The 25588-nt window shown below is 37.6% G+C and overlaps 1 protein-coding gene across 1 annotated transcript in view; it reads right to left on the bottom strand.

The window, feature by feature from the left end:
* Positions 1-5804: 5804 nt before the first annotated feature.
* DGKB (diacylglycerol kinase beta) overlaps positions 5805-25588 on the bottom strand; it is a 925979-nt gene continuing 906195 nt past the window's right edge. Inside the window, exon 28 of the mRNA XM_082472689.1 lies at positions 5805-9355. Coding sequence (XP_082328815.1) covers positions 9248-9355 — 108 coding nt within the window. The 3' untranslated portion in view covers positions 5805-9247. The remainder of the gene's footprint in view (positions 9356-25588) is intronic.

Here is a 25588-nt window from a genome sequence, read left to right as displayed (position 1 = left end):
AAAGATATGCTAAGTTTTCATCTGGCTGGCAACCTTCTTTGACTTGGGAAACTCTCATCTATGAATAAGAGGCCCGGAACGTCTTTTACGCTGTAAAATATTTGCAAAGTACCTTAATTGTCCCCTCAAAACACCTAATAATTTTCATATGAACCAGTTTAAATTCATTAGCATTTGCCAAGCACACTCTTCAAAAGCTTCAAACTGGGACAGCAAACCAAAAGCAAACGTAAGGCTCTGACCCAGCAGGTAGGGGCGGCTTCATTAGCCGACTGTATTCAGCTATTGCTCCCGCTGCAGCTGAATTTGCAAAGTGAATGTGCAGGAAAACATGGGGCAGACATAACATAAATAATTTAACTTGAGAGGAGTACTCTAAACCTCTCATTTACAGTCACCTTTTATTATTTCTTATTCCTACCGGCCAAAGTAGAAAGTGTCTTAAGGTGTCCAGAGAAGGAGAAAAAATAATTATTATATTGCAGGCTTCCACAAAACTAAAACCAGGATCAAGCGTATCACCAGAAAGAAAGAAATTACTGGGATCATTGTCTTCAGCAAAATAGGTCTCATCACAGCAGACGCTTCTATTTTTTTTCACTTTTTCCTTGCTAGAGTGGCATCACTCAAAAACGAATGAACTAAGAAATAACATTGCTCTCCCCTTCTTCCCCTTCCCCCCCCATCAATTTATATACATAGGGTCCAAGGTGAGACTTGTGTACTGGATTCTGGTAACCCAAATGCATTTAAGTGAGGATTAAGCAGTTCAAATGTACCAAGGATTAAAGTGAGAGAACTTTTACTCTGTTTTAAAAGGCATCAACTTGTAGCAACAGCTCTGAACATGATTATTCTACTTGCCTACCTCCTTATGTTAGTTTCCTCTTGCTGCTGTAACAAATTACCACTAAGTTAGTGGCTTACAACATCACAAATTTATTATCTCACAGTGCTGCAAATCCGAAGTCCAAAATGGGTCTCACTGGGCTAAAATCAAAGTGTTATGTTCCTTCTAGAGGCTACAGATAACAATCCGTTTCCTTACCTTTTGCAGCATCTAGAGGCCTCCGCACTCCTCGGCTTGTGATCTCCATCCTGCTGTGGATTCGGACGCAGCACTACAGCACCTTCAAATCCCTTTTTGACTCTGACCTCCGACCTCTTCTACTTTAAAGGACCCTTAGGATTACATTACAGGCACCTGGATAGTTCAGAACACTCTATCTTAAAGTCAGCTGATTGGCATTCTCGACTCTCTCTGAAACCGTAATTCCCTGCTGCTGTGTAACATAATATAGTCACAGGTTCCAAAGATTAGGGGGCCATTATTCTGCCTATCAGCTCCTCACCATTCCCTGGAGAACAGAAGGCAGCTACACTAAATACAGACTATTTTTTCCTTCCTTTTTATATATTTTCTTCTGAAACAAGCAATGCATTTTATAGTGACTTGGGACTTGTTTCAGTGGCTGTTATTTACTCATTCAAAGATTATTGGTTATCTGATATGGGATGGCTCCAGTAGTGATGAGGACCCAAGACTGGCTTTCAAAGGACTCACAAGTTTAATGAGAGAATCAGATAAGTAACCATTGAAAATACAAGCAAAAGAACTTTAGCATAGGTGTCAGAGTCTTAAAGGAGCACAAACAAGACTCACCAGAAGAACGCATTCTAATGCATTCGAGACCAGGGTGGTTCCAGAAATCCTTCCGAATGGAGGTGAACAAACCCTTGAGGAAGGGAATGTGCCAATGATTATAAAATCTTACAAGGTGCATAGTCATGGAAGAACATGGCATATCTAGTGAATAAGTAGAACAGTGTAGCTGGGACTACGTTTTGCACATGGGGCTGAGAGGGAAGTGGATACAGGAAAGGTTGACAAGGTCCAGCTTATGAAAGCCCTTGTGTACATGAGGGTTTTGAGCTTCTATCATGTAAAAAAGGGTGACCCAATATGGAATATCATCTATTTCTAGAAAAATACAGTTGGCATTGTAGATGAAGGATTGAAGTAGGGACAAAGAGGATTTTCCTGCCGTTGCTACTACTACTACTACAATTAATACTATTACATTTCCATTGAAGGTGAAAAGTAATTTGAATGTTTGCCAATAGAAGATGATTTTGAAAATTATCTCTACTTAATCCTCACAGTAACCCTGAAACAGGTCTTATGTTTATCCCTATTTTACAGGTGAGAAAACTGAGGCTTAGAGAGATTTTTCTCCTGAAACATATTCTGTAAAACAAGCAGCTGGGATCAAAATTTATACCTCTGTGCCCAGAACCCTCTTACAGTTCCCAAAGGCAGATTTATCTTGAAGTTCTCACGCTGAATCTTCTGATTATCTTACTGGCATGGGCCCATCCCAAGACTTGAGGAATACAGGGAGGAAGCAGCAGCCTGCTCAGTCACATGGCAGAGTCACAGATTGCTGCTTCACTCTGGGGACCGCCACACCCACCAGGACACAAGACAACACCCTGTGTAGCCTAGGGGAGCATCCACACTAATCTTGACCTCAAGTAAAATGAACCCCAAGAGATGCTGCTCTACTCCAAGCTTAGAGGCCATTTTCACCTTGGCCTACTGGCCTCTGGGTCCTATGAGGACCTGAATGAGCTAGACCACGACTAGTGGGGTCAAAGGGCTGGAATTCTCTGAGAAACCACCTGGGATGATATCGCTAATATGGAGAATCTAAAACAAAAATGATACAAGTGAACTTATTTACAAAACAGAAACAGATTCACAGACTTAGAGAACGAACTTATGGGTACCAGGGGGGAAGGGTGGGGGGGAGGGATAAATTGGGAGTTTGGGATTGACATGTACACACTGCTATATTTAAAATGGATAACCAACGAGGACCTACTGTACAGTACGTGGAACTCTGCTCGATATACTGTAACAACCTAAATGGGAAAAGAATTTGAAAAATAGATACATGTGTATGTATCACTGAATCACTTTGCTGTACACCTGAAACTAACACAACATTGTTAATCAACTATGCTCCAATATAAAATAAAAATTAAAAAAATTAATTCAACCACACAAAAAAGTTACTTTGGAGAAATTACATTGGAACATTATCAATGGGAGTTAGGAAGCCAAAATAAATTTTGAAACAATAAATTAAAAAACTTATTCAACCATCCTAGAGAAAAGATTGAGTTATCTTTCTATTTGCTCTGTGAAAAATGTTACAAAACTGTTTATCTACAAGGAGAGGACCAAAGAGGATGCAGCCAAAAAGTGTAGGGAAAAATAGGGAAGTGGAATGGGCAATTAATTCTCTTTCTAAAAAGATATTTTGCTTTGTAATTTTGTATTTTTTTTTTTTTAATGAGATGTCACTAAATTTTATGAGCTTCAGGACACAAAGGACCTGGATCGACCCTGAACTACAATTATAATTTAGGTAGGAAATGAGGATGTGGACAAAGACCATAGGGATGATGAGTAGGGAACGGACTTGATAAGTATTAGGTGGTAGAGGGGATGGGACTGAGGAGACGGGTAGGAGTGGTATTTAGGAATGGTTGAGCCTTTCCCTCAATTCTCACTTCAGAGACCAAACTGGTGCAATTCACCTAGAAATTTGTACAGCAGGTGGAAAAAGATTTGTATTATTTTGGAGAATTTTAGTTCGATATGCCTGTGGGGTACTCAAGAAAAGTAAATAGGCAGCAAAAATATAAACTGAGTTCAAAAACAGTTGAATTAGAGATACAGAATAGGGAGTCCTAGGTGTATAGGGATATTTAAAACCATAAATCTAGGTGATGTTTAATCCAGTAAATATAAGGAAATGTATATAATGAGTAAAACAGGGTTGGGGAAGGCAATGATAGATGGAGAGAGAGAAGCCAATGAGGCAGGGCTGAAATTAAATATATTTAATAGCCTATATAAAAGTATGAGTGGATCAAAATATTTTAAAATTCCCTTTAATTTTTCAAAGAAAATATCTAATTCTCTGAAGATTTCTATCTATGTATCTAATATCTATCTACTCCTCTAATGGAATACATTTTGGTGCAAGTAATCTATCAAATTTTTCCAGTGATTTTCAAGTCACTTGTTTCATCTGATGTAGCTGTTGCTAGTTGAATAACTCTGGTCCTTGAGCTGTGCTCTGACATGGGAACAACATCAAACCCTTCCAACAACTCCTTTATACATTTGTAGTCATTAGTCGACCCTGAATGTGTTTTCTCTTAGAGCAACTGACTCAATGTGTTTTCTGAGATCAACTGGATATCTGGATAGAAAAATGGAGTAAGGGAGAGAGACTTTTGAACCTGCTATGACTCTGCTTCCATTTGTAAGATGTTAGACTATATTATTCTACTAGGATTTTTCTCTATTATTCTAGTCTATTATTATATTATGAATTTTTAACTTGTATTATTTTATATGGGTTTTCTATTTAATTTTTATACATTTAGCATTAACACATTTTACAACTAGTATTCTCTATTACTTTAGTTTTCTGTAAGTTTTAGAGAGTTTATAAAATTACTTACATTATTTTAACAAAACTCTCTGAAAATGTAGAATGGCCAGATATTCTTTGAGGCTTTCTAAGTCAGACTTGGTAGTTGTTGTTGTTTTGTCTCTCTTCCAGAATGAAAATTAATTGACAGTCACTTAATCCTAATTTGGGGTTTTGCCTTATTCTCTCTCCCTCCTTCATAACTTCCCTTCTTTATTTTTTCCCCTGCTTCCCCCTTTTTCATCCTCTTCTCTTGCTCCTTCCTAATAATTTAAAATAAACCCACTATTCAAATGCCTGATTTATGAACTCCCTAAACTTTTCATGAATTGAGGCAATGAAGCACCCGGGACCTGGTTCCTATCCCTATGCCCTCACTCACCTTCTCTGATTCAGGAGCTCCTTCTTTCTTCATGTATAAGTCTAGTTACCCTGAAAAGCCATTTACAGATTTACCTTCTCTAGAGGATTTTCAAAAATCCCTTCAACAAATCATCTTTCCTCATTTGAATACGTATCATATTTTGCTTACCTTGGTTCTTACCTTGGTCAGTAATTTACTTAACTCTTCCAATAGATGGAAAGACACTTAGAGAAGAGATTGTATCATTAAAAAAATTCTTTAATTTCTTCAGCCCCTTTGTAAAATACCGTGTACCTAGTCAGTGCCCATGAGATATTTGCTGAAGTCAGTTACACAAAATAAAATCAGAAATCAGTTTCATCCAGAAAATTCAGTGTAAGCCCTTACAGAACCCCCAGCCTAGTCTTTCAGTCCCCATAATTCTATCATCTGGTTTGCTGGCATTCCTGGAATCTCTGAAATTGGTGGACTAATGTTCACAGCAGCACCTTGGGGCCAAAGCACCACAAAGTAGAATGGTTTGATTCTTAATGACAACAAATTCAGCCCCCAAATACCCAGACTCCTTTCTCTCTGACAAAAGACAGGTGGTCTGTCTGGTACCCCCAGTGGATATTCACTGGGGTAGACTGACTGTCAATTTCTTGGAGAGTTCATTTACAGAAAAAATCAGGGCAAAATGGAGGTAAGGAATGACACAACTGAATGGTTAACATTTTTATTTCAAAAAAAAGCAGGATACTGTATATAACACTTTCTGAGAAAATAATTAAGATAGTATAATGAAATGAATTCCATGTTTTTAAGCACAATACAGATGTATAGAATCTTTAAATGTGAGTTTATTCAAACTTTAAATAGAATGCACTTTAATTGAGAGATTTAAGGGGTGATTTCTGCATTTCACAAAATAAAAGCTCTTCTGCAAGTTTGTTTGATTATTTATTTATTTAAATTTTACATCCTCAACATATATTACAAGGGCTTAATATTTTAATTTAGAACATACGTAGTGTATTTGAATAGCTCTTCGGACTAATACGTGCCAAGAAAGGTACACTGTCCTTTTTATAACCAATTAAAAACAAACTAACTTTGACACAAAAAGGAATGGGGTCATAAGTTTTGTCTTATTCAAGTAGAATACAGTCTGACATTCAAAACAGATTCTTCCTTGAAAACTGCAGTTGTTTCCCATCCTCCTAAATAAGGAAAAAAGAACAAAATGCAAAAAAAAATGTCATTCATTAATTCTCATTGGATTTAAATTTCCCCCTGCAGTAGAATACACTAAATATCTGAGTCTTTTGCTTTATTCTTGGCTATAATCACATAACCTGTTTAAAAAATAAAAACTTTTAAAATTCTGTTTTCTTCACTTCCTACCAGATATCTTCTCCTGCCACAATAAATTGACCATCATTCTTAGCATCAGATACACATGGTATACACATGTAAGTGGAGAAATACATTTATGTCCTTTAAAATTCCTGGATCTACACAGACACCTCCTTTCCTGTTAGAAGCATAGATATCCAGGTTTATTCTGGAATCTCTATTTATCTCCTCAGTGTATGGCAATGTTTAGCAAAGTGCATATCTCTTTTCCCCTTTTCCTCTGACCCCCTGCGATCCCAGTCTAATTTTTACTCAAGAGCTTCATCCACTTAAAACTTTGTACAACTATATCTACTGTATTTAAAAGAGGTTGACTCAACAACGCAAACACTCACACACACAGAAAAGTTTCCATCTTACAAAGCTAACATTATTTAATATTCCTATATACCATGGAGCTTTCAGTTTGGAGTTTTTCTTAAAATATATATCCTTCTCTTGACGCTGTCATAAAAATGGGGAGAACACCTTCTCTGATTTCAAAACCATCAAAGTAGGTTTTTAAAAACTACTTTCCAAACCCCAGGAGTAGTGTACTCGAAGGGCAAGCTCATCAGTATCTTTAGAAAATGAGTTGGGAAAAGTAAAATTTGATTCCTATTTGAACATTTATTATTGGTACCAATGAATCCTACTGACTGAAAATGTAACTACGATTATCACTAATTATAATATAGCTACAATGAAGTAAAGCTGCATCCCATTATTTCAACTATTGAAGTCTTATAGGCCGGTTGTTTGATTTCTCTCATCCCACTGTCTATTCAACAGCTTTTCATTGCACAGATTGTTAAAAATGATTCACAAACTGTTGCTGCCTTCAAACTATATACTATAAAAGGTAGCCAAGAAATAACTGTATGTTGTACTGAACATAAAATAATTTGTGGCTTCAGAATATGTTTTTGACACAAAGCCTGCCTGCCCATTGTAGAAAATTTTGTCAATTTATGTGAAAATATTTATTACCTGTAACCATAGATACACAAAATCAATGTGTGTGTTATGTAACATTACATCAGTAATGCATTTGTTACTGCTTTGAGATTTCTTCTGGTCTTGATTACAGCTCTGCCAAATAACTTTTTTTTTTTATTATACTAGGGCAAGTGATTGCTGTGCTACATTTGCAATTGTAATGATAATTTTCCTGAGAATGTTAAATTATGTCTTAATTTATTCAAAAGCTTTTATTTTCAAAGCAATTAAACTTATTGTTGATTGATATTTACCATCCAATGTTCCTGGAACACTAAAATAATACATTTTATACATAATCTTCCATTATAGCACAATGCTTGAGGGTAGCTATTTTATATAACAGCATTCAGTTGAGTCTTCAAATCAAAGAACAAAAATTATAGCAATTTCACTTGAAATCCATAAATCCATGCTCAGGATTATGTTCAACAGAATCACTAAATGCTATTTGTAATTCAAAGATGAATGAATCAATAGAAAAAGAGAACTGATAAATCATTAGTACTTTAATGCAGAGTGGAGACAGAAACTAATAAATCATGCACTTCAAGCACTTGTTTTCCTTATGGCATATTTGAAAACATAAAACATACAATGATAAGATGCAGGTCAATATGAATGAACAATACCAAATCTGCTCAGAATAGCATCTCATTTTATATCATAGGCTTAATGAAACAGTATTAAAAAATACTATTCCATAATTTCTTCAAACAATCAGAGAATCCACCCATGCCATGAAATACTTTAACAACAATCTAGGCCGTTATTTCCAAATAAATATTTGAAATGTCACAGAGATGGGAGTAGAGTAGGTGAGGGGGAGGGCGCAAATGCATGCATGATTACCTTCAATGAGCTCAATATTATTACAGGTATCAATTTATACTAGAAAGGAACTTATACAATCATTTACTTTCTCAAGTGTACTTAACTGATCCATTAAAAATTACAGATGTCTATACTTATAAATGACCAAAAAAGCAAGAAATCAGCCATTGAGCTTTGACTGTGTTGTATGGCTTATTGTCTGTGAAAAGTGAGAATTTTAATTATAATTAATGGGTAATTCACTCTCTTCCAGAGTTTTAGTCATCACAAAATTACACATTAGAACCATAGATTTTCTCCACAATGCTTAATTAATTATGCACTAACCCATTTCTCTCGAAGCATCTTTTTCTGAATCTTTGGTGGGAAACACAGTTTATTAGGCACATAGTTTCAAACATCTATTTGGTTACTGTTGTGATTAAGAATTTTCTTCTAAATTCACATGCAGAAGGGAATAAGGCTTGCCATGTTAACACACTTTACTGCCAAGTAACATGTTTTCACTTATGTCTGGAATTAAAAACAAAACCAAACAAACTAAAAACCACTTCCTACTTTTTAGCACAAGAATACTTTATACCTGATATCTTAAATTCCACTCAGAAGCATCAAGATGTCGAAGAAAAACTATTTAGATACAGCAAGTAGACAACTATTTAACAAAACCTTTCAATTAAAAGCTTCTCCTCAACTCACAGGTCAAAGATCATTGATATACTGTTTGATTCTAAAGGGAAAAGTATAGCAATCTGCAATTATGATTATTGTAGCATTATTAAGTAGTGCTTATTAATAACTGGAATCACATTTCCCGTGATATTTCCTTTTTTTGTTGTACAGATTTTTTTTACAGGTTAGTAAATGGAAATTGGAGAAGGAATGGGTAGGAGACAAAAAAATTTATGCGAATGCATGCAACAAAAATAGGCAGTATCACTTCATGTAAACTTCTGCTTTCTTCATGCAAAGATGCTTATAAAAACTGAGACATTAAATTTTCTAATAGCTGAATTTTACATTAGCTCAGTAACAAAAACTGTTAAACCAATTTCATGATTTTGCATGAGCAGGAGACTTGAAATTGTTCAACGATTTCCAGCGTAAGTGTTCCATGGCCCAATTATGCTAATTAATTCTCTAAGAATGAAAAGATACAGGATTATTCCTTGCTTCGGTTTCTTGTTCTTTTGATGAGGGAGCAGAACAACCCAGTTTTTGGAGGAGGGCCCATCAGCATTGGGGCTTGGTTCTTGTGCATAATTTTTATCTAGGGGAAAAAAAGAGAAAGTGGGTAGAGTAATCTCCAGATACAACACCAATTTCTGAGAATCTCTGTTAAGGTTAATAATATCCCCTGAATTACTGAAACAGCACAAGTGTAAAATGTATTTTCAGAGTTTCTATTATTTCAAAAATATTTTTAAGGAAGATAAGGTATGTATTTAAACTATATTCCAATGCTCAGGGTGCTACCAAGAAATTAAATTTAATTGAAATTACATTTTAAATATCATATTACTTCTAACCTCACTTGTAATAACACCCCCAAATTCCTTGTTTATGCCACATGATTATCTAGTATAATTTATTGACCATTAGTTATGTATTATTTACTTAAGATAGGAAAGGTTGCACCATTATAGTATTCAGAATCCCAGTTATAGCCCAACATCAAGATGTACTTGATATCAAGGCAAGCCTTATTCACTCTGCTAATCAGATTGTTTCTCTCTTTCAATATGAACTGCAAGGCTTAATTTCAAAACAATCATTACGAATGAAAGTCAAAAGTTAACGTGCAAAAAAGGTCAGAAATGATGAACTAGCTTTCTAATTTGTTAATTAATTGGTAATAGAATAGAATCAAATATTGAAAAGCCTGCTTAAAACATTCTGAGAGACTGTTCTAGAGCTACTCCTTTTGATTTCTTTGAAATAAAACTACGAATCACCTTAAATGAGACAACCTTAAAGTAGATGATGTCTGCAATTTTCTCTAATTCAAGCCTAAATTAGAGAAGACATTTTATGAATATATGCTATGCTCAAAGCTAATTGAAAGCAATTATCAAAGTGGCATTTTGTCTGTGACTTTAAGATACATTGTAAGATAATAAATGATTCTCATTATGTAATAAAAAGGTCACATCTTGCCTTTGGGCTAGTGACGCTAAGAGTTTTTCAAAAGCAATCTGAGACATTTTCTTTAGAGAACTGCCACTAAGATAAGAACCATCGCTTATTAAATATCAGTTGTCACCGGCACAGCACCGGCATCAGAGATGAGCATTTCTTTCAAAAAGAAACACCACCTCATTAAAAGCTGCAAAAATATAGCTCTTAAAGTGCATAGCTGACATTTTCAAGTTAAAATGAATATCCTTCACTTGTCATTGACTAATAGCAATGAAACAAAAAAAAAAAGTGGATGTCACGTGGACAGGATCATTAAAATTGGCACTGGGGCTGTTGGGAAATGGAGATTTCCTTCACAGTCTAGAAAGACAGAACTATGTTAAAAATCAGGATAAATGAACAACTCTTTATTTAACTCTGTTGGAATCAGGTTATTCTGGGAAGATTCAGTGTTCTTTGTACTGTAAAAATAAATTGCACCTGTAAAAGGCCACCAGGCTAAACCAGCCTCAAACTCTCTGGATATCTGATTTCATTTTATTTTATTTTTCTTATCTTATGAATTGGGGAATCAATAGCCAGATAGTTAAGATGCTAGAATGCACCTATCTATGTAGCTTGAAAAAGATCTCTACCAGATTTTCTCTCCTAATAATTCACTTTTAGATTACGCCCTACCTTATGCCATTGATTTTATACTCCTCTAGAGTATAAAACCTAATACACCATCATTCACTCATTTATTCATTTCACAAAACGTATCAAGCCCCTACTATGCCTCAGACACTGTACCATGAACCTCTAATAAACAGACAAAGCACCATCTCTACTCCCAGTAAATTACAGTCAAGTAAGAAAGATAAATTTAACAAGCACGTTCAATAGTGTTATAGATGCTGAAATACGAGGCTAAGCAGAAAGGCACTATTTTTTTTTTTAATGCTGAAAATAAAAATGAATCTTTTTATACAAAAATGTCAGTTTAAAATGAGTACCTGACGATGCAGTTAACACATATTACTTATGTAATAACCTTAGATTCAAAGAGAACGTAAGTAGCTAAGGTAAGAAAATAAAGATTTCTGATTCACAGTTGCTGGACTAAATCCTTTAGAGGGTATGATACTATTAGGGCCTTTTGGAAAACAAGATCATTATTAACAAATTATTGTTGTTAAGATGTTGGAAGAAATATATCATTCTAGTCACTTACAAAAGATTAGCATCAATTTATGACAAAGCATAGCCAAAATACTGCAACTTATTGTGTATGAGATTTTGTTTGCCCTTTGTATTTTTAAAGTTATTTGGATTTTGTTTGATCATATCTATCTTTTTATTAATAATCCCTTTAAAAAGAAATCACATGTTGCTATTCCTTTGAAAAATAGCATAGTATCTCATTCAGTGCTCTTGACACAGTGGGACCCTTAATCCATGCTACTGACTAATTCGAATTCTAGGTTATAGTTTCAAAGCAGGATAATGGTCCTATTTTAAAAATTATCTGTAATCTATCTTCTTGGTTGTTTAAGCACTCCTATGGTCAAGGTACACAACTCTTTCTTTAATTTAACATTATTTCCGTACAAAATGCAATCTACATCTTTCTGTCTGTTATTCATAAAAATGAGAAACAATTGGCTGTTTTCCTCTTAGGGGAGATTACATGGAGGAAACTCGCACTCATGAGATGTCTAGTATGTATCCAGGCTCTGTGCATACATTACCTCATCAGATAATTATAGGTCTTTGTATATTTGAGCAGAGCAAAAACTACTGCATTAAGGATGAGAAAAATTCTCGTCCAGGTGAACTGTTGGTACTGTAGTCACAGAAAGTCCAGGTGAGGTTTCAGGAAGCTGTAGAGACTTAAGTGTAATTTAGGTTCAGATGGCCCGTGCTGGGGGAACCTGGTTAAGGGCGCCTCACCAGGCACGGGATAATGACTCAGATGCCTGTTTCAACTCCACATCCTTATATTTTTATTACTACTCTTTTTGAGAACCTGTTATCTACAAGAAAAACAATACGGAGTAAGGAGCAGATTTTATCCCCCAAAGATTCTATTATATTAAGTCTCAGCAATCTGAAAACATGAACCAAACATTAGGTTCTCTTTGAGTGTTTCCATTTTTTTAAGAGTCAGGTAGTTACTTCTTAGTTGTTTCTCAATACATCAAATATTTATGGAGCACCAGCTATGGGCAAGGCAGTTGGCAAGACTGTTTAGTTTGGAAGAGAACCTGAGATTATAATTGAGAGAGAATTGTGGGCACTCATAAGCAATGGTGACGGGGCTCCTAGGAGCTGGAATGGCTGTACGAAGGTCAAAGAGCATTGCTAAAAATGCAAGATATTGTCAGAATTAGAATGATGTTCTATTAAAAACTCTTCATTTCTACTTATCATCTATTCCTTTGGAAAACAACAGCAGCAAAAGTCTCATGACTCTTTCTACTTCTATCTTCCTATTTCAAATTAAGATTGGACACATCTAAAAATATAAACAGAAAAAAAAGATTCAGTTTCAGTTTTATAATTATTCAATATGAAAAAAAATTCACATATAGAAACCAGATGAAGGATTATAAGGCACAGTTTTCTTGTTTCTATGACATTGTCAGGGTTGCATGGTGTGATAGACAGCTCCACCTCGTAATTGTAATATGACCAATAATAACAAGAATAAAAATAACAAGATTTGGCTTTTACTGTGTGCTGAGTATTATGCTAACTGCTTTACAGACGTTATTCACATGCTGTTTCATCCACCTCTTTGAGGTGCTCTTGACAAAAGTCTACTCCCATAAAAGAAATACTATCAAAGAACATAGAATTGAAAAATGATGTCCTAAAAGGGACAGAAGAGAGGTTTATATCTTACAGTACACAGTGAACAGTGTCTAGTCCCACTAGACTTTTGTGTTCTCTCTGAAGACTTTTAGTTCAACTAAAATTGAGGAAGACTGGAAGGTCTTCCTGCACTCATTCTCCAAGCAGTATTTGGCCCAGCTCATTGCTATTTTCTTTCCTAGCTCTCTGTCTCTCAGCATCAAATATTCCTAATACTCTTCATTGTGAAGAGTAGTTATTTTTCTTCCTCATGTGATAGGAACACCCTACTTAACACCCAGTCCCTGAATGCCACATCTACCGGAGCAAGTGCTCATCAAAGCATCCTGATAAGATCGGAATAAAGGTGGATCTATTCTATCTTCAAGGAATTCTCATACCTAATATCAAAAGAATATTTTTTTCATAATTTTTTTAATATATTATCTAATTTTACCCTCTCAACAACCCTGGGAGGTAGGTGTCAACACCCTTATTTTACAATACAGGACAGGAACTTAGGTTCTGTAACTTGCACTACACCACTCAAGTTGGTAAGGGCAAGAGCTGGGTTTGGAAAGCTGACTCTCAAATCTCCCAAGCACTCCTTGTTAATTCCCACCTCTGCACTTCTGTGTCAATTAGTGCTTTGGAGAACCTTCCCTCAAACTTTGACCCCTGTCCTGCCCAGCTCAAATAACACATTATTTTGAGATTTCAAAGCACAGTGAGATAAAGAAGATTCTAAATGCCCTCTGAGAGGAAAAACAGGTCACTTACAGAAAAATAAAAATCAGCATGGCATTAAGCTTCTCAAAAACATGAGTGGTAGAAGAAAATGGAGAAACACCTTCAAACCCCAGAAGAAAAGTTAATTTTATCTTAGAATTCTATACTTAGTCAATGGATTGATTAAATGCAAGGGTACAATGACGATATTTTCATTCATAAAAGGATCTAGAGAGTTTACCATTTATATGTCCCTTAAAACATATTTGAGGGTGTTCCCCAGCAGAACAGATGCGTGAGCTAAGAAAGGTTAAAAAAACAGAGGGTCACATTGACAACACCAAACGCTGGTGAGGATGTGGAGCAACAGGAACTCCCATGCATAGGTGCTGGGAATGCAAAATGGCGCAGCCACTTTGGAAGACAGTATGGCGGTTTCTTACAAAACTAAATATACTCTTATCCTATGATCCAGTGTTTGCACTCTTGGGATTTAACCAAAAAAGCTGAAAACTTATGTCTGCACAAAAACCTGTACACAGATGTCTGCAGCAGCTTTTTTCATAACTGCCAAAACTTGGAAGCAACCAAGAGGCCCTTCAGTAGGTGAACGGATATATAAACTGTGGTATATCCAGACAAAGGAATATTATTCAGTGCTAAAAAGAAATGACCTATCAAGCCATGAAAAGACATGGAGGAATCTTAAATGCATATTATTAAGTGAAAGACGTCAATGTGAGAAGGCTGCATCCTGTATGATTCCAATTATATGACATTCTAGAGAAGGGAAAACTATGGGGACAGTAAAAAGATAAGTGGTTGCCAGGGTTTATGGGGGAGAGTGATGAATAGATGAAGCACAGAGGATTTTTAGGGCAGTGAAAATATTCTTTAGGATGTTATAATGATGGATACAAGACATTACACATTTGTCCAAGCCCATAGAATGAACAACACCAAGAGTGAACCCTAGTGCAAACTATAGACTTTGGATGATTATGATGTGTCAATGTAGATTCATTGATTATAACAAAGATACCATTTTGGCAGGGAATTCTGCTAGTGGGGAGGCTATGTGTGTCGGGTGGTGGGAGGTATATGGGGAATCTCTGTACCTTCATCTCAATTTTATGGCAAACCTAAAAGTGCTGTAAAAATTAAGTTTATTAAAAACAACAATAACAACAAAAAGAGTATCCAACTGAGACCCAGGATGAGAGATCTACAAGAAACCTAGCAAGAAATCTGCAGGGAAGGGCTTCTGCCATATAAAGAAGGGAGTGGGGATAATAGATTAATTGATACCATGTAGTTTTTAAAAAATGAGAATTATTATAATGATGACTTTACAAACAAAGAAAAAAGAGATTATAAAAGCTTTATAGGAAAGAAAATGTAATTGTGTGTCAGTACTTGGTTCTACAGTTGACAACATTTTCATAATCTCAATCATTACATGTTTTATATTGATTTAAATAAAATTTTTCTTCAGAAGCAGAACAGCATACTGGTTAAAAATCAGACTGCCAGGGTCCACCACTTCCTATCTGGAGACTTTGAGCAGATGACTATAATTCATTTCTCTCATCAATACTGTAGAGACTTTGGGCTTCCCTGGTGGCACAGTGGTTAAGAATCTGCCTGCCAATGCAGGGGACAGGGGTTCAAGCCCTGGGCCAGGAAGATCCCACATGCCATGGAGCAACTAAGCCCATGTGCCACAACTTCTGAGCCCGTGCTCTAGAGCCCATGAGCCACAACTACTGAGCCCGCATGCCACAACTACTGAAGCCCGCGTGCCTAGAGCCCATGCTCTGCAACAAGAGAAGCCACTGCAATGAGAAGTTCGTGCACCACAACGAAGAGTAGCCCCCGCTCACCACAACTAAAGCCCGCGCACAGCAACAAAGACCCAATGCAGCCAAAAATAAATAAATAAATAAATAAAATAAAGTTCCATTAAAAAAAAATACTATAGAGACTTTAATATAGTGTCCATTTCATTGGTTTCTTGTAAGGACTAAATGAATCAGTGTACACAAAATGCTTAGAATGCTACCTGGCACATAAAAATCAGTCAGTACATATTAACTATTAGTTAAGAGTTAAATGGAGTAATGTAAGAGTATTAAAAACTACTTTCTATAGCATAAATTAAGTAGAATATACCTAAAACTATTAAGTCAAAAAAATTACAGCAAAGCACATTGTTTACAGACATGCAGTAAACAATCAGAAGAGACAGCCAAAGAATCGAAGAGTGGACTTGGTGACACAGAAATGATGGGAGAGAGGCTAGCCATTTTTCTTGGACTGCTATACATTCTGGTTTTCTTAATGTGCACATATTATTTTGATATGAGTGTTAAAAAAATTAACAATGAGGGGACCTTCAAGATGGCAGAGGAGTAAGACGTGGAGATCACCATCATCCCCACAAATACATCAAAAATACATCTACATGTGGAACAACTCCTACAGAACACCTACTGAATGCTGGCAGAAGACCTCAGACTTCCCAAAAGGCAAGAAAATACTCACGTACCTGGGTAGGGCAAAAGAAAAAAGAAAAAACAGAGACAAAAGAATAGGGATGTGACCTGAACCTCTGGGAGGGAGCTGTGAAGGAGGAAAAATTTCCACACACTAGGAAGCCCCTTCACTGGTGGAGATGGGGGTGGGCAGGGGGGAAGCTGTGGAGCCATGGAGGACAGCACAGCAACAGGGGTGCAGAGGGCAAAGCTGAGATATTTCTGCACAGAGGATCAGTGTCGAGCAGCACTCACCAGCCTGAGATGCTTGTCTGCTCACCCACTGGGGCGGGTGGGGTCTGGGAGCTGAGGCTCAGGCTTCAGAGGTCAGATTCCAGGGAGAGGACTGGGGTTGGCTGCGTGAACACAGCCTGAAGGGGGCTAGTGCGCCACGGCTAGCCGGGAGGGAGTCTGGGAAAAAGTCTGGACCTGCCTAAGAGGCAAGAGACCATTGTTTCGGGGTGTACGAGGAGAGGGGATTTACAGCACTGCCTAAACAAGCTTCGCAGACAGGCGTGAGCCGCGGCTATCAGCTCGGACCCCAGACATGGGCATGAAATGCTAAGGCTGCTGCTGCAGCCACCAAGAAGCCTGTGTGCAAGCACAGGTCACTATCCACACCTCCCCTCCTGGGAGCCTGTGCAGCCCTCCACTGCCAGGGTCCCGTAAACTAGGGACAAATTCCCCGGAAAACACAGGGCACGCCCCAGGCTGTTGCAACGTCAGACTGGCCTCTGCCACCACAGGCTCGCCCTGCATTCCAATTATGACTACCGTACCCCTCCCTCCCCCTGAACTGAACGACCAAGAGCCCCCTAATCAGCCGTTGCTTTAACCCCTTCCTGTCTGGGTGGGGAACAGATGCCTGAGGGCGACCTACACACAGAGGCGGGGCCAAATCCAAAGCTGAACCCCAGGAGCCGTGCGAACAAAGAAGAGAAAGGGAAATCTCTCCCAGCAGCCTCAGGAGCAGCAGATTAAATATCCACAATCAACTTGATGTACCCTGCATCTGTGGAACACCTGAACAGACAACAAATCATCCCAAAACTGTGGCAGTGGACTTTGGGAGAAACTGTAGACTTGGGGTTTGCTGTCTGCGACTGACTTGTTTCTGATTTTTATGTTTACCTTAGTTTAGTGTTTAGCGCTTATTATCATTGGTGGATTTCTTTATTGGTTTTGTGGCTCTCTTTTTTAAAATTATTATTTTTTATTTACAAAATTTTTTTTTCTTTTTTAAATTAATTTCTTTTCCTTTTTTTTTTCTTTTGCTCTTCCTTTTCTTCTGAGCCGTGTTGCTGACAGGGTCTTGGTGCTCCAGCTTGGTGTCAGGCCAGAGCCTCTGAGGTTGGAGAGCCAAGTTCAGGACGCTAGACCACCAGAGAACTCCCAGCCCCATGTAATATCAATCTGCGAGAGCTCTCCCAGAGATCTCTGTCTCAACACTAATACCCAGCTCCACCCAACAGCCAGCAAACTCCACTGCTGGACACTCCACACCAAACAACTAGCAAGACAGGAACATAACTGCACCCATTAGCAGAGAGGCTGCATAAAATCATAACTTCACAGAAACCCCAAACACACCACCGGACATGGCCCTGCCCACCAGAATGATAAGATCCAGCCCCACCCACCAGAACACAGGCACCAGTCCCCTCTACCAGGAAGCCTACACAAGCCACTGAACCAACCTCACCCACAAGGGGCAGACACCAAAAACAATGGGAACTACAAACATGCAGCCTGTGAAAAGGAGACCCCAAACACAGTAAGTTAAACAAAATGAGAAGACAGAGAAATATGCAGCAGATGAAGAAGCAAGGTAAAAACCCACCAGAATGGTGGAAATGAAGAGGAAATAGGCAGTCTACCTGAAGAAGAATTCAGAATAATGATAGTAAAGATGAGCCATAATCTTGGAAATAGAATGGAGAAAATACAAGAAATATTTAACAAGGACCTAGAAGAACTAAAGAGCAAACAAACAAGGATGAAGAACACAATAAATGAAATTAAAGATTCTCTAGAAGGAATCAACAGCAGAATAACTGAGGCAGAAGAACAGATAAGTGACCTGGAAGATAAAATACTGGAAATAACTACCTCAGAGCAGAATAAAGAAAAAGGAATGAAAAGAATTGAGGACAGTCTCAGAGACCTCTGGGACAACATTAAATGCACCAACATTTGAATAATAGGGGTCCCAGAAGAAGAAGAGAAAAAGAAAAGGTCTGAGAAAATATTTGAAGAGCTTTTAGTTGAAAACTTCCCTAACATGGGAAAGGAAACAGTCAATCAAGTCCAGGAAGTGCAGAGAGTCCCATACAGGATAAATCCAAGGAGAAACACGCCAAGACACATATGAATCAAACTATCAAAAATTAAATAGACAGAAAAAATATTAAAAGCAGCAAATAACATACAAGGGAATCCTCATAAGGTTAACAGCTGACCTTTCAGTAGAAACTCTGCAAGCGAGAAGGGAGTGGCAGAACATATTTAAAGTAATAAAAGGGAAAAACCTACAACCAACATTACTCTATCCAGCAAGGATCTCATTCAGATTCTATAGAGAAATTAAAACCTTTACAGACAAGCAAAAGTTAAGAGAATTCAGCACCACCAAATCTGCATTACAATAAACACTAAAGGAACTTCTCTAGGAAGGAAACACAAGAGAAGGAAAAGACCTACTATAACAAACCCAAAACAGTAAAGAAAATGGTAATAGGAACATACATATCAATAATTACCTTAAATGTAAATGGATTAAACACTCCAACCAAAGGACACAGGCTGGTTGAATAGATACAAAAACAAGACCTATATATATGCTGTCTACAAGAGACCCACTTCAGACCTAGAGACACACACAGACTGAAAGTGAGGGAATGGAAAAATATAGTCCATGCAAATGGAAATCAAAAGAAAGCTAGAGTAGCAATTCTCATATCAGACAAAACAGACTTTAAAATAAAGATTATTACAAGAGACAAAGAAGGACACTACATAGTGATCAAGGGATCAATCCAAGAAGAAAACAGAACAATTGTAAATATTTATGCACCCAACATAGGAGCACCTCAATATATAAGGCAAATGCTAACTGCCATAATAGGGGAAATTGACAGTAACACAATCATAGTAGGGGACTTTAACACCCCACTTTCACCAACGGACAGATCATCCAATATGAAAATAAATAAGGAAACACAAGCTTTAAATGGCACAATAGACCACATAGATCTAATTGATATTTATAGGACATTCCATCCAAAAACAACAGAATACACTTTCTTCTGAAGGCTCATGGAACATTCTCCAGGATAGACCATATCTTGGGTCACAAATCAAGCCTTGGTAAATTTAAGAAAACTGAAATCATATCAAGTATCTTTTCTGACCACAACGCTATGAGACTAGATATCAATTACAGGAAAAAAATCTGTAAAAAATACAAACACATGGAGGTCAAACAATACGCTACTAAATAACCAAGAGATCACTGAAGAAATCAAAAGGAAATCAAAAAAAACCTAGAAACAAATGACAATGAAAACACAATGACCCAAAACCTATGGAATGCAGCAAAAGCAGTCGTAAGAGGGAAGTTTATAGCAATACAATCCTACCTCAAGAAACAAGAAAACTCCCAAATAAACAACCTAACCTTACACCTAAAGCAATTAGAGAAAGAGGAACAAAAAAACCCCAAAGTTAGCAGAAGGAAAGAATCTTAAAGATCAGATCAGAAATAAATGAAAAAGAAATGAAGGAAACGATAGCAAAGATCAATAAAACTAAAAGCTGGTTCTTTGAGAAGATAAACAAAACTGAAAAACCATTAGCCAGACTCATCAAGAAAAAAAGGGAGAAGACTCAAATTAATAGAATTAGAAATGAAAAAGCAGAAGTAACAACTGACACTGCAGAAATACAGAGGATCATGAGAGATTACTACAAGCAACTATATGCCAATAAAATGGACAACCTGGAAGACATGGATAAATTCTCAGAAAAGCACAACCTTCCTGGTTCTTCCTGAACCAGGAAGAAATAGAAAATATAAACAGACCAATCACAAGCACTGAAATTGACACTGTGATTAAAAATCTTCCAACAAACAAAAGCCCAGGGCTTCACAGGTGAATTCTATCAAACATTTAGAGAAGAGCTAGCACCTATGCTTCTCAAACTTTTCCAAAATATAGCAGAGGGAAAACCACTCTTAAACTTATCCTTCAGGCCACCATCACCCTGATACCAACACCAGACAAAGATGTCACAAAAAAAGAAAACTACAGGCCAATATCACTGATGAACATAGATGCAAAAATCCTCAACAAAGTACTAGCAAACAGAATCCAACAGTACATTAAATGGATCATACACCATGATCAAGTGTGGTTTATCCCAGGAATGCAAGAATTCTTCAATATACGCAAATCAATCAATGTGATACACCATATTAACAAACTGAAGGATAAAAACCATATGACAATCTCAGTAGATGCAGAAAAAGCTTTTGACAAAATTCAACACCTATTTATGATAAAAACTCTCCAGAAAGTAGGCTTAGAGGGAATCTACCTTAACATAATAAAGGCCATATATGACAAACCCACAGCCAACATCGTTCTCTATGGTGAGAAACTGTAAGCATTTCCACTAAGATGAGGAACAAGATGAGGTTTCCCACTCTCACTGCTAGTATTCAACACAGTTTTGGAAGTTTTAGCCACAGCAATCAGAGAAGAAAAAGAAATAAAAGGAATCCCAATCGGAAAAGAAGAAGTAAAACTGTCAGTTTGCAGATGACATGATACTATACATAGAGAATCCTAAAGATGCTACCAGAATACTACTAGAGCTAATCAATGAATTTGGTTGAGTAGCAGGATAAAAAATTAATGTACAGAAATTTCTTGCATTCCTATACACTAATGATGAAAAATCTGAAAGAGAAATTAAGGAAACACTCCCATTTACCACTGCAACAAAAAGAATAAAATACCTAGGAATAAACCTGCCTAAGGAGACAGAAGACCTGTATGCAGAAAACTGTAAGACACTGATGAAAGAAATTAAAGATGATACAAACAGATGGAGAGATATATCATGTTCTTGGATTGGAAGAATCAACATTGTGAAAATGACTCTACTACCCAAAGCAATCTACAGATTCAATGCAATCCCTGTCAAACTACCAATGGCATTCTTCACAGAACTAGGACAAAAAATTTCACAGTTTGTATGGAAACACAAAAGACCCCGAACAGTGAAAGCAATCTTGAGAAAGAAAAACGGAGCTGGAGGAATCACTCGCCATGACTTCAGACTACACTACAAAGCTACAATAATCAAGACAGTATGGTACTGGCACAAAAACAGAAATATAGATCAATGGAACAGGATACAAAGTCCAGAGATAAACCCAAGCACATATGGTCACCTTATCTTTGATAGAGGAGGCAAGAGTATACAATGGAGAAAAGACAGCCTCTTTAATAAGTGGTGCTGGGAAAACAGGACAGCTACATGTAGAAGAATGAAATTAGAACACTCCCTGACACCATACACAAACATAAACTCAAAATGGATTAAAGACCTAAATCTAAGGCCAGACACTACAAATCTCTTAGTGGAAAACATAGGTAGAACACTCTATGACATAAATCACAGCAAGATCCTTTTTGACCCATCCCCTAGAGAAATGGAAATAAAAACAAAAATAAACAAATAGGACCTAATGAAACTTAAAGTCTTTTGAACAGCAAAGGAAACCATAAACAAGATGAAAAGACAACCCTCAGAATGGGAGAAAACATTTGCAAAGGAAGCAACTGACAAAGGATTAATCTCCAAAATATACAAGCAGCTCATGCAGCTCAATATCAAAAAAACAGACAACCCAATCCAAAAATGGGCAGAAGACCTAAATAGACATTTCTCCAAAGAAGATATACAGATGGCCAAGAAACACATGAAAGGATGCTCGACATCACTAATCATTAGAGAAATGCAAATCAAAACTACAATGAGGGGGCTTCCCTGGTGGCGCAGTGGTTGAGAATCTGCCTGCTAATGCAGGGAACACGGGTTCGAGCCCTGGTCTGGGAGGATCCCACATGCCACGGAGCGGCTGGGCCCGTGAGCCACAATTACTGAGCCTGCGTGTCTGGAGCCTGTGCTCCGCAACAAGAGAGGCCGCGATAGTGAGAGGCCCGCGCACAGCGGTGAAGACTGGCCCCCACTTGCCACAACTAGTGAAAGCCCTCGCACAGAAACGAAGACCCAACATAGCCATAAATTAAAAATAAATAAATAATTAAAAAAAAAAAAAAAAGTTCCTGGTACATCGTAGGCACTCAATGAATATTTATAAAAAAAAAAAAACTACAATGAGGTATCACCTCACACAGGTAAGAATGGCCATCATCAAAAAAATCTACAAACAAAAAAGGCTGGAGAGGGTGTGGAGAAAAGGGAACCCTCCTGCACTGTTGGTGCGAATGTAAGTTGATACAGCCACTATGGAGAACAGTACGGCGGTTCCTTAAAAAACTAAAAATAGGGCTTCCCTGGTGGTGCCGTGGTTGAGAATCTGCCTGCCAATGCAGGGGACACGAGTTTGAGCCCTGGTCTGGGAAGATCCCACATGCCGCGGAGCAGCTAGGCCCGTGAGCCACAATTACTGAGCCTGTGCATCTGGAGCCTGTGCTCCACAACAAGAGAGGCTGCAATAATGAGCCCGCGCACCGTGATGAAGAGTGGCCCCCACTTGCCGCAACTAGAGAAAGCCCTCACACAGAAACGAAGACCCAACACAGCAAGCAAGCAAGCAAGCAAGCAAGCAAGCAAGCAAGCAAGAAAGAAAGAATGAATCCTGGTCAAAAAAGATGATGATTTACTTTAAAAAAAAAAAAAAAAAGTAAAAATAGAACTACCATATGACCCAGCAATCCCACTACTGGGCAGATACCCTGAGAAAACCATAATTCAAAAAGAGTCATGTACCACAATGTTCATTGCAGCTCTATTTACAATAGCCAGGACATGGTAGCAACCTAAGTGTCCATCGACAGATGAATGGATAAAGAAGATGTGGCACATATATACAATGGAATATTACTCTGCCATAAAAAGAAACGAAATTGAGTTATTTGTAGTGAGGTGGATGGACCTAGAGTCTGTCATACAGAGTGAAGTAAGTCAGAAAGAGAAAAAGAATTACCGTATGCTAACACATATATATGGAATCTAAAAAAAAATGGTTCTGAAGAACCTAGGGACAGGACAGGAATAAAGACGCAGATGTAGAGAATGGACTTGAGGACATGGGGAGGGGGAAGGGTAAGCTGGGACAAAGTGAGAGAGTAGCATTGACATATATACACTACCAAATGTAAAACAGATATCAGTGGGAAGCAGCCGCATAGCACAGGGAGATCAGCTCGGTGCTTTGTGACCACCTACAGGGGTGGGATAGGGAGGGTGGGAGGGAGGGAGATTCAAGAGGGAGGGGATATGGGGATATGTGTATACATACAGGTGATTCACTATGTTTTACAGCAGAAACTAACAGAACATTGGAATGTAAAGCAATTATACTCCAATAAAGATGTTAAAAATAAAAATAAAAAAATTGAAAAGGAAGAAAAAATAGAGCCACAGACAATAAAAAAAAAAAAATTAACAACAGCAAAAGCAAAAATCCCTCTGCAGTGAACTGTCTTCCTCTCTAATGCTTTGGTTCTCCTAATGTGGTTCATAAACTAGGAACACTGACTTCATTGTTAGAAATGAAGACTCCCAGTCCCACCCCAGACCTGAATCAGATTCTACTTTGTAACAAGATCCCTAGGTGATTCACATGCATGCTTAAGTTTGGGAAGCCCTGGTCTATTTGTCATTTACTTCTCTTTCTAAGGGGTAAGACCTATCAGAATCTGACTGACTGACTAAAGGAATGACCAGCACCTTCTTATACTCACCCCCCAAACATATGGCTGAAAGCTAATATCAGTGGAACCAAATAACCTAATTTAACTCAGGTTTAATTAGCCTTATTGTTAATCTACTAGGTACCAGCTTATTTCAGCTTAGTACTGGCGATTCCAAGTTGAACAGATACTTTTTAAAACATAACTGAGGTGCACCTAGTCAAATGATGGTAACATATGCAGTGGTAGGATGTAACACGCATTGTGCTATGGAGGTATTCTCAGAGTGCAATGCGAGCACAAAACAATGCCATTTAGATCATGGGGGAAGAAGCGGACATAATTAAACTGAGTCTTAGCAGCATTACTCTGGAAGTGTAGCTTAGGGGCTGTGTGCCATAACAGAGACAGGGAGATCGGATGGGAGGTGAATAAAATAATCTAGAAAGAAGTAAAATGGATTTTACCTGCAGCAGTGGCAATGGGGATAGAATACAGGGCAGACTTGAGAGAGAGCAAGGAGGTACAATCTGCAGGACATGATGGATGTGTGGAGTATTGGAAAAGAGAAAGATTCTAGTATGACTTTCATGCTTTTAGCTTTGTTTGCTATGTGTGTGTGGTGGTGGTTTTTTATAGAAAGAGATGTATTTTTGGCAGGAGTGAGAACCAGGAAGTTAGTGAACTCTGTTGAGTGTGACATTCTAAAGGAGCTGCTTAGTGTCTTCGGGATATGAAAGTCTGGTGTTCAGAAGGGAGAACAGGTCTCGAGACAGATTTGGGTGTAACAATCCTATAAATAACATCATCCATTGAAAAGAGATTACTAAAGGACAAATGTGTATCAAATGTGAATATCAGACATTAGACTGCATAACGGGGGAACATGGACATATAATAGTGAAGTAGGAGTGAGATACTATGAAAGAATATGCAGACAAGTAGCCAGGGAGGTAGGAGAAAAAAAAAGGAAAGAAGTACCATCATACAAACATTTCCAATCAATCTTCAGAGAGGCCTATTCTTCTTCTCTTAATGAGGGTGAGACCTTCAAATTACATGTATCTAGGCTAGGCATGCCTCCATTTGTCACAATCGTTTGCATATAAGTGATGTAAACTACTAAACTGTTTATATTAATTCTAAATCTAGAAATCATATTTGAGAGTTATATACTATAGGATGTTTATGCAATTTAGGGGTTGGCAAGCATTTTCTGTAAAGGTCTATATGGTAAATATTTTAGGTTTTGTGGTCTATGAGGTCTCTACCACTGTAGCACAAAAGTATCCACAGACTAAATGTAAATAAATGGAT

Source organism: Balaenoptera physalus (genome assembly GCF_965194825.1).
Source record: "Balaenoptera physalus genome assembly, chromosome: 8".
In the NCBI taxonomy this organism is placed as follows: domain Eukaryota; kingdom Metazoa; phylum Chordata; class Mammalia; order Artiodactyla; family Balaenopteridae; genus Balaenoptera; species Balaenoptera physalus.
Note: the sequence above shows the minus strand (reverse complement) of the source record. Positions and strands in the feature narration are given on the sequence as shown.